The sequence below is a fragment of the Pseudorca crassidens genome, chromosome 12, assembly GCF_039906515.1.
Source record: "Pseudorca crassidens isolate mPseCra1 chromosome 12, mPseCra1.hap1, whole genome shotgun sequence".
Taxonomy (NCBI): domain Eukaryota; kingdom Metazoa; phylum Chordata; class Mammalia; order Artiodactyla; family Delphinidae; genus Pseudorca; species Pseudorca crassidens.
The window spans coordinates 40,812,687-40,833,854 of NC_090307.1; the positions used below are offsets into that span (position 1 = coordinate 40,812,687).

Below are 21,168 nucleotides of genomic sequence, written 5' to 3' on the forward strand. Positions count from 1 at the left end.
GGGAGCAGAGTCTCCATTTTTGGAAAGTTGTCCTTATTTGGAAGGATATTGGGCAATCTGATCCACGAAAGCTCTGTTCCCTGGCTTATTTTTACTAATCCAACTTGTTTATATGTTTTAGGCCTGCTAAACCTAGTTATGATGAATAATACTTCAAGCTACTCATAATAGAATAAAACATGATTTAAGGCCAAATGATCAAGCAGACTTACCCGACACCCTGTACTGTGACCATAATTACATTAAATGTGAATAACGACAAGTAGAATTTGAGAGTGTAACTGTAATCTGACTTTGAAAGAAATTTAGTATCAATATACGTAATCCTTTTAGCACATACATCTTCAACCAGACAAGATTTTCAATGCGATAATTCCTAAGACATAAAGTATTTTAAGTCCTCCTTTTTCACTATATAATGGTGACCAGTGATATATAGAATAAAATCGAATAATATAACTGTGAAAACTCAAATATTAACTATTTAGACTAAGCCATTGATTGACAGGTCTCCTAGGAGACATTATGGCTTCATTCATTCATTCAATCTTTGTTCACTCATCCAGGCTTCAGGGACAATGTATTCTTAATCTGTGAACTAACATATCATGCCTGGGTTGTGCCACTCATTGGCAGGCCCTTGCAGCTGCCCTTTGGGCCTAAGATGTAAGTTCCTTGAGTCTGTGTCACTGTGTAGCCTTAATGAAGCCTGGCCCATAAGACATGCCTTCACTGGTGAGGAGAGTCAGTTGAAAGAGGTGGCTTCCTGCTACCCTGAGAGTGTACGGATCGTGGGTAGGAAAACCAACTCCATGGTGTCACATATGAATCATAATTCAAATGATTATTTGAATCGTTTACAATTTCTAGAACCCTCTGTGGCACCCTCCCCAAGTCCCTAGTGAGGACTAACATTCCATTTGATCCCTAAACATAAAGTCACCATTAAACAGGAGAAACTGAATGAATATTGGGGATAACACCAAAAAGGTATGATTCCATAAGAAAAAGCACGTACTTAGTATCGAAGAAAAGAGTGGTCCTGAGCATATTGCGGAAAATTACCTAAAGGACATACATTCCAGCTGAGCACATCAAATTGATCTCTGCATGCTGTGAACTGGCAGGTTTTCAAAGTACTCATATGATTCATTTCACCAAATCTGCTCTGGTCTGCAATGTTCAGTCATAGTGGCTTAACACACTTCCTTGCAAACACTCTTTCAAGGGAGTAGACAACAACATGACATGTCTCTAAATTTAAATCAGAAAAAAGCCACACTTACTACTCACAATTAAACAGTTAGAAGGAAATGAGGAATTTCTCTTCTGGGGTTTGTTCCTCAGGAAAAGTCCCTTGTTGCCCTCATTATCAGGCCCTTTTCCCAGCTGTAGAAGTGATGGTGCAGCCTTGTGGCAGAGGGTCAGGGCCCTTCTGCAGGGCAGGAAGCTGCTGGCTGGCTGAGTGGGGCCACACCCCCCTCCAGACACTGGGGGACAGTCTGGGGAGTGAGCTGGGCCAGCCGGTCAGCTCAGAGGCCAGCAAACCAGGTCCCCTGCCCCGGCATTCCCTGGGATGTGTTCACGGGGAAAGGGGGCCTCCTTACCGGTCCCCCTGTCCCGAGAGAGCTTGTCCTCCTTGTCCTCCCTCTCCAACGTGCTGCTGGAGGACGAGACGCTGGAGGCCGAGCAGTTGTCCCGCTCGTTCACTGCCTCATTCTGTTGCTCCTTCTCGCTCAGGGAGGCTCGCTCTTCAGCCTCTGGCTCCAGGGCCCGCTCCACCTCGCTCTCTGCTCCCACGTGGGCAGGGGCTAGTTCCCGGCTGGCCTCATCGGCCACCCGTCCCGCCTCTGCCTCTGCTTCTGCCTCTGGTTCGGGCTCAGGATCCCCGGTGCTCGCTGAGGGAGATAACAGTGGAGATTATGAGCAGGACAGGAATTTCTAGGAAGCGTCGAGTGAGGGTGAGATTGAACATGAGGCTGATTTCTTCGTGCTGTCTGAGGCAGGCAGAATTCTAAACTGGCCCCTGGAATCTCCCAGGGGAGATTCCCGTCCCCTGGTTATTCAGTCAAACACAGACTGAGGCACTGCAGGGAAGGGGCCGTGCAGCTGGTGTTCACGTCTCAAGTCTCTTGACCTTAAGATACGGAGCTTATCCAGGTAGGCCTGATCTAACCTGGTGAGCCTTTTAAAAACAGAGTGTTTTCTGGTTAGCATCAGAAAAGAATGTCAGAGATTAGAAGCACAAGAAATATTTGATGAAGTACTTCCCTGGTGGCGTAGTGGTTAAGAATCTGCCTGCCGATGCAGGGAACACGGGTTCAATCCCTGGTCTGGGAAGATGCCACATGCCGCAGAGCAACTAAGCCCGTGCACCACAACTACTGACCCTGTGCTCTAGAGCCCACGAGCCACAACTGCTGAGCCCGTGTGCCACAACTACTAAAGCCCGTGTACCTAGAGTCCACGCTCCGCAACAAGAGAAGCCACCGCAATGAGAAGCACGCTCATTGCAACAAAGAGTAGCCCCCAACCTGCCACAACTAGAGAAAGCCTGTGCACAGCAACGAAGACCCAATGCGGCCAAAGATAACTAAAATAAATAAATTTATTTTTTAAAAAAGTATTTGACACATCAGTGCTGGTTTTAAAGATGGGGGGGGGGGGCCGTGTGATGAGGAATGTGGTGGCCTCTAGAAGCTGAAAATGACTCCTGGCCGACAGCCAGCGAGGAGCAGGGACCTCGGTCCTGCAAGCACAAGAAACTGAATTCTGCCAACGACCCGAATGAACCTGGAGGTGGACTCTTGCCAGGGCCTCCCGATAAGAGCCCAGCCAGCCACAACCTTGACTGTGGCCTTGTGATACCCCCGGCTGAGAACCCAGTTAGCCATGCTGGGCTTCTGACCTATGGAAACTGTGAGATAATATAAATGGGTGCTGTTTTGAACAGCTATGTTTGTGGTAACTTGTTACACAGCAATAGCAAACTAATACATGATCCTTTTGCCTCTTCAGGGAAAGAGGAGAAAAGTCCATGGTGAATCAAGCTGATAAGCAAAGAGCAGCCTGATGTTCTATCAGTGGCTAAACCAGTGAGGTCCATCACCCTTTGCTTGAATTACGTTTGCTCATAACGTGAAGTTATTCCATACACCTGAAAGTGACTTAGAAGAAGCATTCACGGGCACAGAACTCTGTAAACCTGTCGGGGCTGGAGATTTGCTGCTCAGTCTCCGTGGGTGTCCCCTAGGAAGCAGGGAAATGGCACAGTCTGCCGTAGGCATGTTTTTGCTGAGCAACCCTCTCAGATGTGAGCTGTGAATGGGTAGCAAAATGATTGGGAATTTAAAAAAAAAAAAAATGTCATCTGTGAAGGCCAGAGGAGGATGAGTCACTCCTGAGGGTCTGACCCTCATGGCTTAGCAGAGCCACATTGCTGGAATCCTGGCAGTGCCACCAAGAGCATGTGCTCCAGCCCTACGTACATACTGCTCGAAGCAATAGAGATTCAGGCAGGATTGGTGCATGTAAGGGGCCTGCCCTGACCCTATAAGAACAGGCGGATCAGAGGGCTCTCTCTCTCTGTGGAGATATCCTGCCAGCTCAGGTGAGCAGGGATGGCTGGCAATGGGGTGCCCAGAGCAGGTCTCCCAGCAGGCCAGGCCTCACTGGGCAGGGGGCCCACCTGCCCTCAGCGTCCCTGCAAGAAGTCATTCTGCCAGGACTCACTGGGTCCAGAACCCCCGCCCCTCACCTGCTCTCAGGCTGCCTTCCTCAGAGAATGAGTATGGAATTGTGGGGCAAGAGAGGGAGGCAGTGCAGAGAATGAAATGCCAGCCTCTCCTTATATCCTGGGTAACTTCCAACCTCCACACGGAAGAAATCCTCCTCCGTGGGAACTGCACCAGTGCCCTTCAGGTAGGAACTGGGTGTAGAGGACAGAGGGACTTCTGCCCGCCCGGGCTTGATGACACATTATACGTCTTCTGCTGGGGACTCCAGCCTAGTACATGCACCTGCTTCCTGGGGAGAATGGGGGAAATGAGGACGGGGTGGCAAAGGCCCTCTGCTGTCTGCTGGGTGTCCTTGCTGGGTGTCCCCAAGAGGGATGGTTTTGGAACTGGTGATAAGAGAGCAAAGTTTCCAGGCTGAGATGCACTGGCTGGCAGTAGCAGGAGGAAATTGAAGGGCACACGACTGTGAACCCGTGTGCTCAAGATGGGTGTGTCAGGCATTCATCCTTCCTTCCTTCTTTCCTTCCTTCATTTATTTATTTAGGCTGCGTTGGGTCTTCGTTGCCGCGCATGGGCTTCCTCTAGTTGCGGTGAGCAGGGGCTACTCTTCGTTGTGGTGCGCGGGCTTCTCAATGCGGTGGCTTCTCTTGTTGTGGAGCTCAGGCTCTAGGCGTGTGGCCTTCAGTAGTTGTGGCACACGGGCTCAGTAGTCGTGGCACACGGGCTTAGTTGCTCCGCGGCACGTGGGATCTTCCCGGACCAGGGCTCAAACCCGTGTCCCCTGCATTGGCAGGCAGATTCTTAACCACTGCGCCACCAGGGGAGTCCCAGGCATTCTTCCTTAAAAGCAAAAACCAGGCTGGGTACAGGGAAAGAGTGAAAAAACCTTTGAGAAAAATTCCCTTTGGTGCTGAAGGACTTTTTATGGTATTTCTTTTTCATTTGATAATAGAGCATTTAGCAAAGAGAAACAGAGCCCCATCGTTTTGCTAGCACGGCAAAAGCATAGTTTTAGCAACAGCAGTGTCATCGTTTGGTTGACAGAAAGCATATGTTCTTGCACACATTTACTTCAGAATAGCCACATCAAAACGAGAATGTGTTTCCAACAGCCTAGCATGTGGCGTGCATTGAAGTTTTAATTGGTGAGCATATGGCAAAACTGGCAAGGGTGCCTCTGTGGGGCTTTACCACTGACGGGGAGATGGGTGCAGTTGGTTGCCATCAGCCTGAGTCTACTCATCATCCCCAGGAGACTGGCAGACAAAGCAGGAAGGATCCACGATTCGATGGCTGTTTTGACTCCAGCCTACATGCATGTTTCCTTCCACTTCAGCAGTGACTCTGGCCCCCGATCAGCCAGCAGTTGCAGGAACAAGTGAGGCAATGGACATGCAAGCTCTAGAAAGCCACACATTCTTGGGAATAAATAGTGTAATTTCATCCCCCTACGTTCCAGCCTTACTTCCTGGAGTCAGACATTTAAATGTGCTCTAGAGCCGCTGGGGTAGTTTCTCTCTTTCATCACTGCTGCAGAGGAAATCATCTCCAGAACTACCTCTTGACCAGAATGCAGGCTCAGTGTCCGCAAGGCCTCACTGCACATCTGCGGGGTGTGAAGCTGTTCTAATGTTCTCCAAAGATGGAGAATGGAGCTGAGAGAGAGCAAACACGTGTGGCCGCTCATTCCTGACACCCTCTGCACTCAATACACCAGGCGACACACGTGTCAAGGGCACAACACACACCCCTGCTTTCAGAGAGCTCACCACTTGGCTAGTGACACAGGACATAAAATCCTATGAATGGGGGTCACGGTGGTATGCAGCCAGGTACCCAAGTGAGGGTCCTGGGTACCAAGCGGCAGGGAGTCCCTGGAAAGGACCCACGGCTGAGCCCTCCTCGAGCTGTATTAATCAAACACAGGACTGACAAGGCACAAGTTCTCTGGGGACCAAGACTCTGCCTTCCTCTCACGTCCAAGGGCCCCCAGTGTGGTCTTGGGGCCAGCATCTTCTCACAAAGTTCTCATGGACACAGGAAACACTGTGAGACTACACACTGAATTCCCGAACGTTTCTGCCCGCCTTCCTATTCTCTTTCATCAGGACCTCGGTCACCAGCAGTCCCGTCCACACACTCACAACCATTCCTTCAGAGTCATTGCCCTAAGCCACACCAGCTGCCCTCTCAGCAGACCTGGTTTGAAAAAGTATCATCTACCCTTGCCGAGTCCCCTGGAAATAGGAGGGACCGTGAAAGTCGGCAGGAAAAGTCCTCAAGGGAGCTAAGATATTTGTCAATACCAAGGGATGAAAATTGCTCACAACTTCTCACTGATACCCAACAACAGTACCAGTGGTGAGAGGCACATGGACACACAAGACAGACCCAGCTCTTGTTGCTATGGAGGTTACAGGGATGCTAAGAGATCCTACATGTCACCCGTGGCCTCAGCACGGCAAAGGTGGGCAAACCCTAACACCAACGGACACAGGGAAATCCCAGCCCCTCAGCTCCCACCAGACACAATAAAAAACATTTATAAACATGATGGATATTCTAAGAGCAAATTCATGTTGCCCTGAGAAGGTCTGGCAAGGGTTTTTGCAAAGCCTAGGACGGGTCATGAGTCTCTGTGCCAAAAGGACATTTAAGCAGAGTCTCCAAGGATGAAAAGGAGTTTAAGAGGGAAAACTGGACACAAATGTTCTGGGCAGAAGGAAAGAGCACATGCAGCCGGGAGCACAGGGTGGGCAGGAGGAATGAAAGCTGTCCGGCGGCAGTGGCTGGGGCAACGGGCCTCATAAGGTGAGTTAAGGACCTGGGGCTTTACACGGAGGGCAGTGATGGCTGCTTCACGGAGAGACAGGCCACATTTCACTTTGTCTGAGAGGACCCCTGACGACACCCAAATCACAGGCAAACCACACTTCTGGCTGGGACAGCTGAGGTGGGCCTGTAGCTTCAGAGGAGGCTCTTAGTCAGTGTTGGGTGAGCATTCGGGAAGCAAACCCCACAAAGAGACTGAGGAGGAAGAGGTGAATGCCAGTCAGGGGGGCTCAAGAGAAGAAGAAGATGAATAAATGGCATCAGTGGAAGAACACGTGGGCAAGTGACAGAGATTCTGGACAGTGGGAAGAAGTTTTCCATCCCAGGATCCCCTGGAGGAAGCAGTGTGTTTGCATTCGAGGAGAGCAGGGGTGCTGCAGGCCTGTGGCCCCCTTTGGGGCGCTGTTCCTGAGCCCTGCGCACCAACTCTCTACTAAACCCTCAGACCCCTCTGTGGGGAGGGGTCTCTTACCGCCCTCAGAAAGCTGAGGCTGGGAGGGAACAGCGAAGGCCCAGGCCCAGGTGCCCAACAGCCCTTCTCCCCATGGTGGGTGCGAGCTTGGAAGTGAAATGAGGACATGGCAAGATATGCCTGGCAACATAGAAGGCGTCCAAAACTGGGATCTGTCTTGCTGGGCCACAGCCTGAGAGAGCAGACTGATGGGATCTTGGCATTGAGAGAACATACTTAGCAAAGGCCAGAAAAATGTATTTGGCCAGAACCTGCACTGACCTGATTCAGAGAACTTTAAACTGAATTTTAAGGTTGGAGGTGGGGGAGTATAGGGAGGAGAAAAAAAACCCAACAAAACAAAATTAAACTGTATAAAAGGATATGGTAAGGGATAACTCATGGAATGTGGAAGATATAACAGGAAGGAAGAGGTCCACGGTATATTCAGAAGGAAGTAACAAGGAACCTGGCTGCTGCCAGCCTGTGGGGAAGGACCCATAACCTGAACACGGCCACTATAGGGAATTCTTTAACCAAAGGAAATAGACATTACAGGAGAGAGAGGCTGGGGAGCCAGGGTAGGAGCCCATCAACGTGAGAACCACAGTGAAAGAGGAAAAACCTAAGTGTGTTTGTTGAGAGTAAAAAAGGGTGCCCCGTCTGATGACTGGGACGTCCCTCATGCAGATCACAACACTGGGGTGAGAAGAGGAAAGAGCAGGCCTTGAGGACTTCAGCTCATCCCCTGTTCCAAGTCAGCCGGGGCAGACATTGACTCAGACTAGCTAGTTCAGCACCAACTTCTCATCTGATTCGCAAAATCTTACTCGACATCAGGCCCCGTTTGGCCTTAAGTGAAGTAAAAATAAATGCTACCATCTATAGAGTGCCTTCAACACACTGGTGCCGTCCTAGGAACTATAGACACGTCACCCTATTTAATTCTCATGCCAACAATATGAAGATTAATGTTCCCATGTGAGAAATGAGGAATGATGTTCGGAGAGGTTAAGTAACTTGTCCAGGGCTACACAGCATACTGAACACTCTCGGCCTGCTCTTCTAGACCCATTCTTTGTGCTGCTTTGTGCCCTGGGAGGCTGGTCTCTGCAGAGTTTGCGTTCCCTCTCACTTTCAGACAGGTCGGCCCCGGCAGGTACCTGCAAAGCTAGGAGGAAGGAGAGGCTGGCGTATTTATGGGGGGCCACTTTGGCAGAAGGTGCCAGGCCAGCTTTTCTGTCCCCAGGGCTCCCTCCCAAGGCTACAGCTCTTACCAAGTCCTAGCTGTTCACTAAGTTTTTCCAGGCCTGGAGGCAGAAACAGTGTTGGCAGTTTCCCACTGCTGCTAGTCTCTGGGTGCTTCCCTGCCCTCTGATGGTCCCGTGACCCTCTCCGCACCTCTGCAAACCGTCCCTTCACTGCCTGCCTGCGGGCACCCTCTGAGCATGCGTCATCTACTTCCAACAGAACCTTGCTGATGAGCAGAGCTGGGATTTGAACTTGGATTGGCCTGATAGAAAAGCCTGGGCTGTTAATCATAATGTTACACTGTGCGGTGGGTGACTTAAGCCGCAAAGGACAAGTATATAATCATTCCTGAAAGAACAAAACAACACAAAACAAAAAGTGGGCACAAATGTTCCAGCTCTGCTTTCATCAATGTCCCTGACAGCTGAGTCCAGAGTGTCCAACTAGAATCTCCTGTCATGCAATTTTTCTTTGAAGAGATAAATTGCTGGTAGAAAGATCTGAACTTAATAAGTCTTTGGGTGGCTTCAATTGATTTCAGTCTGTGATGGTGTCTCGATGACTTTGCCAGGACTTGGCTTTCTGGCAGGTCTTATGAAACTGAGGGCTGGGCCAGCCAGTTCTATAATAGTTGCTCCAAACTGTGTAGATTCCAGGGACCTCCCCCGTTCAGAGCTCATAACTAACACCATCGACTTTAAACTTGTGGTTTAATCATATAAATGTGAAAAAGGTCCCATGAGATGAAGCTCACAACTTTGAAAATTCTTTAGATTTTGCTTTTGGTGTTGGGCCAATTCTTGCAAAGCTGTTCACTCAGATTCACTCTAGAGCAGGATTTCTCAGACTCAGTACTTTGGATATTTGGGGTCAGATAAGTCTTTGTTGTGGGTGGCACTGTATCCTATTATCCTGTGCATTATGGGATATTTAGCAGCACTCCTCGCTTCCACCCACTGGAGGCCAATACCACTTCCTCCCCAGTTGTGACAACGAAAAATGTCTTCAGATGGTACCAAATGTCCCCTGGGAGCAAAAAATCACTCCTGGTTGAGAATCATTGCTCTACAGAAATAGTTTCATTAGGATGGGCACAAATTCAGCCTACTTCAGCTTTCCCAAAAGACACTACCTGCAAAATACTGATTCATGGGTCTAATGAATTTGTATGCCTTTAAAATTAAGCCCAGCTTTGTCCTCAAAATTAGAGCTAGATCTTCCAAACAGGTTCGGGCCTAAGCCACCTCTTAAGATGAAAACCATATATGGTCAAGATTACCTTCAAAAGTCCTTTTGGAAGATGCCACCTTGTAGGATCCCACACCCACCCTCAGAGTTCTGACAATCCAGGTTTTCACTGAGTTTCAGTGTAACGGTGTAAGAAGTCCTGGGCTTATAGTCACGGGCCATGCTATCTCCAAATACAGGTTCTTAAACTCTTAAATCACACTGGGTGCAGCAAGTTGTTCAAATGACAAGAGGCACATGAGAGTCAGGAATGGCTCAAGAACAAAACAGATCCATGGCCCTCATGTTGTGTTCACCTGGGGACACACACCTGAGTTGTATGTTAAGCAGAATTACAAGCACTATTTAAATTGTAATTTTCACTCCCCCCTTTTGCCCCTCAGATTATGCTCCTGATTAAATTCACTTAGTTAAACATGTATATGATATAACTCTACTGTAATATCATATAGGACAAAAAAAGAAGAAGCCAGTTTCAGGTCCAATTACTGTAATATTGATTAATATATAGATTCTATTTCACACTAGAAACAGAAAATGAAAATCAATTTAAGATGACCATATCATTTACTGCTCTGCTGTTACCTTGAACTCAAACCATATCACCCCAAACATCAACCCACGGTTATAAAGACTTCCTTTGAGCTTATTTAAATTCTTCTTCTAAAGTCAGATAGATAGGCCTTGTCTTGGTTCAGTGTCAAACAAGGATAGACTCCAATATGCGTTCATCCTTCCATTCCCAGTAGGGCTGGAGAAGCTCCTGGGTTAATGACATGCCCATTTCCTTACAAGAGCAAATAGAAAGACAAGCCCTTCCTCAAGGATGAAGACACTGTCTAATTTCAAACCGGCAATGCATTTCAACAGCACCCCTAGCTCCTGTCAGGTCCCAGACAGAAACAGCAGTGACATCAAAACCCAAACTGCTATTGTGGAAGAGATACACTAGCATTAAAATGGATGGTCCTGAATAATAACAGCTAGCAAAAAAGTGATCAAACTTGAGGGTTTTTGCTAATTCAGGCTTACCAGGATGTAGCTACTCTTAATGAGATGTTCTAATGTGATTAGTAGCAACACTCATTCATCCTATAAATACTTACTGAGACTTCCCAGGCGTCAGGCCTTGTGCTAGGCACAAGGAAGTCAGATGTGAAAAAATATCTTCCCTAAACTATTTTTCAGGCTAAAGTGGCCTCTTAGGTAATATCCAAGAGACATTATAAGATCAAAACAATTAATATCGAAAGAAAATGTTAGCTCTTCCTGCCAGCAGAGTCTGGCCAAGCCTAAGCAGAGCCAGCTGGCCTGCAATTGGGGTATGACTAGAAATCCCACTTTTAAATTCTCATCCCTAAAAGTTGACCCTTCCTCACTTACATCTAGTCACTAATAGATGTGGCTTTCCACTTAGCCAGTAATTCAGTTTATTTGCATTTGTTAGCAAATTTATTCACAAAGAAATGGAGAAAAGTTCACTTAAAATAAGGAGTATTTTTAAAGGTAGTTGAAGGAATATCTTAATTGTCAATTTGTCAAGAGTCATCCTCTGAATTTTCTCCCTCTTTTAGAGTTAGATCCTGAGAAAGAAATGGTCTACGTACATTATGTTGACTTTCTGCCCGAGTTCTCTGTCTACATTAGGCCACCAATACTTCTTCAGTCTTTACAGAGGGGCCTATATAGTCAAAGATGTGCCCTCTGTCATGGTCCATGCAATAAATTTCTGCGTACAGGGGAAACAGCTATCTCTGTAGATTAATGTACTTGCTTACTTTTTTTCATTTATTAGCTCATAAAACATTTCCTGAAGGCTTATTCTGCTTCAAGCACTGGAAGATAACAAAGGTGAGTACAGGCACTAGCCCTCCTCTGAGAAGCACACAAAGGAGAGAGGACCACTTGTTGTGTATACAGTGAAATAAGTCCTATATCCCAGACATGCACAAGATGTAAGGAAAACACAAGAGAGGGCTCAAAGAGGCTTTAGAGAAGATGCTTCAACTAGATGGATAAAAGTCCAGTGGGCACCCCATGGGTGAAGGCACTCAAGTACAGAAGCATGCCTGAGAGAATAGAGCACTTTTCCATGACTGAGGGTGGTTTGGTCCTGATGGACAGTAACATGTACAGGTGGTTACGGTGGTAAGAGACTGGCTGTAGGACTGGATAACCAAGAGTCTTGAGTGCCATGCAAGATCTTACCTTCACACTGTAGATGATGGAGAGCCACTAGAGGATTTTAAAAACAAGATACAGACATGATTCTTTTTTTTGGCTGGGCTGTAAGAAGAACCTGGAAGAGGTGAGATATAGTTGAAGCTACTGAAATGGTCCAGATGACATATGGTTAAGATTGGGACTAAGGCATTGACAATGGGGAGGCATGGGAGGGGGCTGATTTGAGAGAAAGGAGCACATAAACATTTGATGATTGACTTGATGTAGGGGTGAGCATTGAGGGGGGAGGCAAAGTTACATGTCTGATTCCAATTTAAATAACTAGGCCAGGAGAGATGGTCTTAACCAGATGAGGACTAGGAGGTATGAGAAGGTTAGGGGTTTTATGGGTGAGAGATGAGTGACATCTCCCATCGAAAAGCCCCCGAATGGCACTTGGTAAGTCTGAAGTGTCTAAGGAGCATTCAGATGGCGATGCCTAAGGAGACTGGATACATGTGTCCTGAGCTCAAGAAGGCCACGGCTGGAGATGCAGACCTGGCGGTTTTCAGCACTTGGTAGGTAGTTAAAAATTCACAGATGGGGATGTGGAGGTGCAGCCAGAGGGTGTGGCATGAAGATAGGGGGTTGCTGGGGAAGGAATATTGGAAAAATCTGACACTTAGGGGGCAGCCAGAAGAAGAGTCAGTAAGAAGACTGAAACAAGATGCTGAGAAAGGTTGAGACAAAATGATGAGAAAACAATGATGACAGAAGTAGAAGACATGAAAGCCCGATAACGTGTTGAGTCTAGAGATTATCTAGAAGATACACAAGGATACAGAGCTGCTGGATCTAGAAAGTCAACAAAAAGCTACTGGAACTTCCCAAAGTACCTGGTGGAGGCAGCTTCTTCAGAAGACATTACAGCTTTGGAAAGCTCTAAAGATTCACTGAACCCAGGAATCCTCTTGAAAAAGCACACTTTTAAGGACTGGAAAACCAATGTTTGATTATCTTGCCACACTGCCGGCGTTGTATCATTCTGTACAAATGTTTTATGGGAGTGGGTGGGGGAAAGACAGGGGTGTGGGGGAGGCAGAGGTGCTGGGCGGAAAAGAGGAGTGGTGGAGATGGTGGAGTACAGTTTGAGCACAGATAAAGATGCTAGAAGAAACCTGAGAGTTATTCTTCTTTGCTATTTCCGAGCTCTCAGTCACTGACTCTGGAAATGTGAAGTACTACACTGACTTAAGAATGTTCACTGTCCCTACCTGTGCAGGGCCTTCTGACTATACCTGGAAGCATTTACCCAAGGCTTTTACCTGGGATGAAAGGCACTGATGTCCTTGCAGATTCGCCGGTAGCACCTCCAGATGCAGACAGTGCCTGCTCCGGACTGGGCTTTACAGCTCCTGATGCTCTTTCTTTTTCTCAAATAAGAACAAACAAGGTAATGGCTGTTTAAAACTTGAATTTTTTGTTTACATTAAACAGATCTTAGGATGAAAATTTGATTGTAAAAGTTGGTTGAAAACCATTATAACCCAAAACTTGGAAATAGTTCTCCATGGGTCTATCATGTTTCTGAGGTCTTACAAGCTGATGCATTGAAAGCCTTTGTTCTGGACTATCTAAGGATGTGTGCATAGCAAATAGCCTTGAAAGACAGAGAAAGAGTCTCCCTCTGGAGCTAGCTACTGCCTGGTTTATTGTGCACTGTGATCAAGATCATGTTTCCCTCTGGGACAAAGGGAAGACACACTTACTGCCCAATATAAGATTTGACGTCCTTAAACTCAGGGTTCCATTCAGTGTGTGTGCAGGTATCACTTGGGCTTATTCACATCACCCTGTGGAAACTGGGGCTTGGAGAAATGGCAAAATGCTGGTATTTTGGCTACTACTATTGCTATGAGTAATAAAGTCCTTTGTTTCTGACCCAGGAGTTTCGTGTCTTCTGACAACATCCATGAGACAAAAGCAGGCTAATTTACTAGCTTATAAGTAGGGTAAAGTCTCGGATCTTTCACAGATTTTGATGCCTATTTGCCATCTATGAAATTATCATGCTGATCATATAATATCCTTCTTTAAAAACTTTCCCAATAAGAAGAACTACAGTCCTGCAGCCTGTGGAACAAAAACCACATTCACAGAAAGATAGACAAGATGAAAAGGCATAGGGCTATGTACCAGATGAAGGAACAAGATAAAACCCCAGAAAAACAACTAAATGAAGTGGAGATAGGCACCCTTCCAGAAAAACAATTCAGAATAATGATAGTGAAGATGATCCAGGACCTCGGAAAAACAATGGAGGCAAAGATCAAGAAGATGCAAGAAATGTTTAACAAAGACCTAGAAGAATTAAAGAACAAACAAACAGAGATGAACAATACAATAACTGAAATGAAAACTACACTAGAAGGAATCAATAGCAGAATAACTGAGGCAGAAGAAAGGATGAGTGACCTGGAAGACAGAATGGTGGAATTCACTGCTGCAGAACAGAATAAAGAAAAAAGAATGAAAAGAAATAGAGACAGCCTAAGAGGCCTCTGGGACAACATTAAATGCAACAACATTCGCATTATAGGGGTCCCAGAAGGAGAAGAGAGAGAGAAAGGACCAGAGAAAATACTTACAGAGATTATAGTTGAAAACTTCCCTAACAGAGGAAAGGAAATAGCCACCCAAGTCCAGGAAGCGAAACGAGTCCCACACAGGATAAACCCAAGGAGAAACACACCGAGACACATAGTAATCAAATTGGCAAAAATTAAAGACAAAGAAAACTTACTGAAAGCAGCAAGGGAAAAATGACAAATAATATACAAGAGAACTCCCATAAGGTTAACAGTTGATTTCTCAGCAGAAACTCTACAAGCCAGAAGGGAGTGGCATGATATACTTAAAGTGATGAAAGGGAAGAACCTAAAACCAAGATTACTCTATCCGGCAAGGATCTCATTCACATTCGACGGAGAAATCAAAAGCTTTACAGACAAGCAAAAGTGAAGAGAATTCAGCACCACCAAACCAGCTCCACAACAAATGCTAAAGGAACTTCTCTAAGTGGGAAACACAAGAGAAGGAAAGGACATACACAGAAAGTGGGTTCAAGAATGCAGGATAGAAGGGAGATTCGGAAGATAGCGGAAGAGTAAGACGCGATCACCTTCCTCCCCACAGATACATCAGAAATACATCTACACGTGGAACAACCCTAAAGAACACCTACTGAACGCTGGCAGAAGACCTCAGACCTCCCAAAAGGCAAGAAACTCCCCATGTACCTGGATAGGGCAAAAGAAAAAAGAAAAAACAGAGACAAAAGAATAGGGACGGGACAGCAGTGGGAGGGAGCCGTGAAGGAGGAAAGGTTTCCACACACTAGGAAGCCCCTTCGCGGGAGGAGACTGCGGGTGGCGGAGGGGGGAAGTTTCGGAGCCGTGGAGGAGAACACAGCAACAGGGGTGCAGAGGGCAAAGCGGAGAGATTCCCGCACAGAGGATCAGTGCCGACCGGCACTCACCAGCCCAAGAGGCTTGTCTGCTCACCCGCCGGGGTGGGCGGGGCTGGGAGCTGAGGCTCGGGCTTCAGTGGGAGCGCGGGGAGAGGACTGGGGTTGGCAGCATGAACACAGCCTGCAGGGGGTTAGTGCACCACGGCTAGCCGGGCGGGAGTCCGGGGAAAAGTCTGGACCTGCTGAAGAGGCAACAGACTTTTTCTTCCCTCTTTGTTTCCTGGTGCGCGAGGACAAGGGATTAAGGGCGCTGCTTAAAGGAGCTCCAGAGATGGGCGCAAGCCGCAGCTAAAAGCGCGGACCCCAGAGAAAGGCATAAGATGCTAAGGCTGCTGCTGCCGCCACCAAGAAGCCTGTGTGCGACCACAGGTCACTATCCACACCTCCCTTCCAGGGAGCCTGTGCAGCCCGCCACTGCCAGGGTCCCAGGATCCAGGGACAACTTCCCTGGGAGAATGCGCGGCGCGCCTCAGGCTGGTGCAACGTCCTGCTGGCCTCTGCCGCCGCAGGCTCGCCCCTCATCATGCCCCTCCCTCCCCCCGGCCTGAGTGAGCCAGAGCCCCCAAAGCAGCTGCTCCTTTAACCCCGTCCTGTCTGAGCGAAGAACAGACACCCTCTGGCAACCTACACGCAGAGGCAGGGCCAAATCCAAAGCTGAGCCCTGGGAGCTGTGAGAACAAAGAAGAGAAAGGGAAATCTCTCCCAGCAGCCTCGGAAGCAGCAGATTAAATCTCTACAATCAACTTGATGTATCCTGCATCTGTGGAATACATGAATAGACAACAAAAAATCTGAAATTGAGGAGGTGGACTTTGAGAGCAAGATTTTTATTTTTTTTTCCCTTTTCCTCTTTTTGTGAGTGTGTATGTGTATGCTTCTGTGTGAGATTTTGTCTGTATACTTTGGCTTTCACCATTTGTCCTAGGGTTCTATCCATCCATTTTTTGTTTGTTTTTACTTTTTAAAAATTTTTTTCTTAATAATTAATTTCTATTTTAATAACTTTATTTTATCTTACTTTATTTTATTTTCTTTTATCCTCCTTTCTTTCTACATTTTCTCCCTTTTATTTATTTATTTATTTCTCCCTTTTATTCTGAGCCATGTGGATGAAAGGCTGTTGGTGCTGCAGCCAGGAGTCAGTGCTGTGCCTCTGAGGTGGGAGAGGACAACTTCAGGACACTGGTCCACAAGAGACCTCCCAGCTCCACGTAATATCAAATGGTGAAAATCTCCCAGAGATCTCCATCTCAACACCAACACCCAGCTTCACTCAACGACCAGCAAACTACAGTGCTGGACACCCTATGCCAAACAACTAGCAAGACAGGAACACAGCCCCATCCATTAGCAGAGAGGCTGCCTAAAATCATAATAAGGCCACAGACACCCCAAAACACACCACCAGACGTGGACCTGCCCACCAGAAAGACAAGATCCAGCCTCATCCACCAGAACACAGGCACTAGTCCCCTCCACCAGGAAGCCTACACAACCCACAAGCCACTGGGGACAGACACCAAAAACCATGGGAACTACAAACCTGCAGCGTGCAAAAAGGAGACCTCAAACACAGTAAGATAAGCAAAATGAGAAGACAGAAAAACACACAGCAGATGAAGGAGCAAGATAAAAACCCACCAGACCTAAAAAATGAAGAGGAAATAGGCAGTCTACCTGAAAAAGAATTCAGAATAATGATAGTAAAGATGATCCAAAATCTTGGAAACAGAATAGACAAAATGCAAGAAACATTTAACAAGAGCCTAGAAGAAAAGGGAAAAAAAAGGATCCAAACTGGAAAAGAAGAAGTAAAGCTGTCACTGTTTGCAGATGACATGATACTGTACATAGAGAATCCTAAAGATGCTACCAGAAAACTACTAGAGTTAACCAATGAATTTGGTAAAGTAGCAGGATACAAAACTAATACACAGAAATCTCTGGCATTCCTACCACTAATGATGAAAAATCTGAAAGTGAAATCAAGGAAATACTCACATTTACTAATGCAACAAAAAGAATAAAATACCTAGGAATAAACCTACCTAAGGAGACAAAAGACCTGTCTGCAGAAAATTATAAGACACTGATGAAAGAAATTAAACATGATACAAATAGATGGAGAGATATGCTATGTTCTTGGATTAGAAGAATCAACATTGTGAAAATGACTCTACTACACAAAGCAATCTACAGATTCAATGCAATCCCTATCAAACTACCACTGGCATTTTTCACAGAACTAGAACAAAAAAATTTCTCAATTTGTATGGAAACATAAAAGACCCCAAATAGCCAAAGCAATCTTGAGAATGAAAAACGGAGCTGGAGGAATCAGACTCCCTGACTTCAGACTATACTACAAAGCTACAGTAATCAAGACACAATGGTACTGGCACAAAAACAGAAAGATAGATCAATGGAACAGGATAGAAAGCCCAAAGATAAACCCACACACATATGGTCACCTTATCGTTGATAAATGAGGCAGGAATGTACAATGGAGAAAGGACAGCCTCTTCAATAAGTGGTGTTGGCGCAGTGGTTGAGAGTCCACCTGCCAATACAGGAGACATGGGTTCATGCCTCAGTTTGGGAAGATCCCACATGCCACAGAGCGGCTGGACCCGTGAGCCATGGCCACTGAGCCTGCACATCCAGAGCCTGTGCTCCCCAACGGGAGAGGCCACAACAGTGAGAGGCCCACGTACTGCAAAAAAAAAAAAAAAGTGGTGCTGGGAAAACTGGACAGGTACATGTAAAAGTATGAGATTAGAACACTCCCTAACACTATACACAAAAATAAGCTCAGAATGGATTAAAGACCTAAATGTAAGGCTGTAAACTATCAGACTCTTAGAGGAAAACATAGGCAGAACACTCTATTACATAAATCACAGCAAGATCCTTTTTGACCCACCTCCTAGAGAAATGGAAATAAAAACAAAAATAAACAAATGGGACCTAATGAAACTTCAAAGCTTTTGCACAGCCAAGGAAACCATAAACAAGACCAAAAGACAATCCTCAGAATGGGAGAAAATATTTGCAAATGAAGCAACTGACCAAGGATTAATCTCCAAACTTTACAAGCAGCTCATGCAGCTCAATAACAAAAAAACAAACAACCTAATCCAAAAACGGGCAGACGACCTAAATGGACATTTCTCCAAAGAAGATATACAGATTGCCAACAAACACATGAAAGAATGCTCAACATCATTAATCATTAGAGAAATGCAAATCAAAACTACAATGAGATATCATCTCACACCAGTCAGAATGGCCATCATCAAAAAATCTAGAAACAATAAATGCTGGAGAGGGTGTGGAGAAAAGGGAACACTCTTGCACTGCTTTTGGAAATGTGAACAGTATGGAGGTTCCTTAAAAAACTAAAAATAGAACTACCATATGACCCAGCAATCCCACTACTGGGCATATACTGTGAGAAATCCATAATTCAAAAAGAGTCATGTACCAAAATGTTCACTGCAGCTCTATTTACAATAGCCAGCAGATGGAAACAACCTAAGTGTCCATCATTGGATGAATGGATAAAGAAGATGTGGCACATATATACAATGGAATATTACTCAGCCATAAAAAGAAACGAAATTGAGTTATTTGTAGTGAGGTGGATGGACCTAGAGTCTGTCATACAGAGTGAAGTAAGTCAGAAAGAGAAAGACAAATACCGTATGCTAACACACATATATGCAATCTAAGAAAGAAAATATCATGAAGAACCTAGGGGTAAGACAGGAATAAAGACACAGACCTACTAGAGAATGGACTTAAGAATATGGGGAGGGGGAAGGGTAAGCTGTGACAAAGTGAGAGAGTGGCATGGACATATATACACTACCAAATGTAAAATAGATAGCCAGTGGGAAGCAGCCGCATAGCACAGGGAGATCAGCTCGGTGCTTTGTGACCAGGTAGAGGGGTGGGACAGGGAGGGTGGGAGGGAGGGAGATGCAAGAGAGAAGAGATATGGGAACATATGTATATGTATAACTGATTCACTTTGTTATAAAGCAGAAACTAACACACCATTGTAAAGCAATTATACTCCAATAAAGATGTTTAAAAAAAAGATAAGGACCTACAAAAACAAATGCAAAATAATTAAGAAAATGGTCACAGGAACATACATATAAATAATTACCTTAAACGTGAATAGATTAAATGCTCTAACCAAAAGACACAGGCTCACTGAATGGATACATAAACAAGACCCATATATATGCTGTCTACAAGAGACCCAATTCACACCTAGGGACACATACAGACTGAAAGTGAGGGGATGGAAAAAGATATTCCATGCAAATGGAAATCAAAAGAAAGCTGGAGTAGCAATACTCATAGCAGATAAAATAGACTTTAAAATAAAGAATGTTACAAGAGACAAAGAAGGACACTACATAATGATCAAGGGATCAATCCAAGAAGAAGATATAACAATTATGAATATATATGCACCCAAAATAGTAGCACCTCAATACATAAGGCAACCGCTAACAGCTATAAAAGAGGAAACTGACGGTAACACAATAATAGTGGGAGATTTTAACACCTCACTTACCCCAATGGACAGATCATCCAAAATAAAACTAAATAAGGAAACAGAAGCTTTAAATGACACAGTAGACCAGATAGATTTAATTGATATTTATAGGATATTCCATCCAAAAACTGCAGATTATACTTTCTTCTCACGTGCACATGGAACATTCTCCAGGATAGGTCACATCTTGGGTCACAAATCAAGCCTCAGTAAATTTAAGAAAATTAATATCCTATCAAGCATCTTTTATGCCCACAATGCTATGAGATTAGAAATGAATTAAAGGGAAAAAAATGTAAAAAACACAAACACATGGAGGTTAAACACTACATGACTAAATAACCAAGAGATCACTGAAGAAATCAAAGAGGAAATCAAAAAACACCTAGAGACAATGAAAACATGACAATCCAAAACCTATGTGATGCAGCAAAAGCAGTTCTAAGAGGGTAGTTTATAGCTATATAAGCCTACCTCAAGAAACAAGAAAAATCCCAAATAAACAATCTAACCTTATACCTAAAGGAACTAGAGAAAGAACAAACAAAACCCAAAGCAGCAGAAGGAAAGAAATCTCAAAGATCAGAGCAGAAATAAATGAAATAGAAACAAAGAAAACAATAGCAAAGATCAATAAAACTAAAAGCTGGTTCTTTGAGAAGATAAACAAAATTGATAAACTATTAGCAAGACATCAAGAAAAAGAGGGAGGGCTTCCCTGGTGGCGCAGTGGTTGAGAGTCTGCCTGCCGATGCAGGGGACACGGGTTCATGCCCCGGTCCGGGAAGATCCCACATGCCACGGAGCGGCTAGTCCCGTGAGCCATGGCTGCTGAGCCTGTGCATCCGGAGTCTGTGCTCCACAACCGGAGAGGCCACAAGAGTGAGAGGCCCGCATACCGCAAAAAAAAAAAAAAAAAAAAAAGCAGAGGACTCAAATCAATAAAATTAGAAATGAAAAAAGAGGAGTTATAGCAGACACCACAGAAATACAAAGTATTCTAAGAGACTACTACCAGCAACCCTATGCCAATAAAATGGACAACCTGGAAGAAATGGACAAATTCTTAGAAAGGTATAACCTTCCAAGACTGAACCAGAAAGAAATAGAAAATATGAACAGACCAATCACAAGTAATGAAATTGAAACTGTTATTAAAAATCTTCCAACAAACAAAAGTCCAGGACCAGATGGCTTCACAGGTGAATTCTATCAAACATTTAGAGAAGAGCTAATACTCATCCTTCTCAAACTCTTCCAAAAATTTGCAGAGGAAGGAACATTCCCAGACTCATTCTATGAGGCCACCATCACCCCGATACCAAAACCAGACAAAGATACTACAAAAAAAGAAAATTACAGACCAATATCACTCATGAATATA

At 45.2% G+C, this 21,168-nt stretch overlaps 1 protein-coding gene across 11 annotated transcripts in view; it reads right to left on the reverse strand.

Moving 5' to 3' along the window:
- The window catches only part of FHOD3 (formin homology 2 domain containing 3), a 492,898-nt gene that overhangs the window by 79,737 nt on the left and 391,993 nt on the right, over nucleotides 1-21,168 (reverse strand). For all 11 annotated transcript variants that reach the window (XM_067699289.1, XM_067699291.1, XM_067699286.1 and 8 more), the window contains one exon: nucleotides 1,608-1,898. In XM_067699289.1, the coding sequence (XP_067555390.1) occupies nucleotides 1,608-1,898 (291 nt within the window). The remainder of the gene's footprint in view (nucleotides 1-1,607; nucleotides 1,899-21,168) is intronic.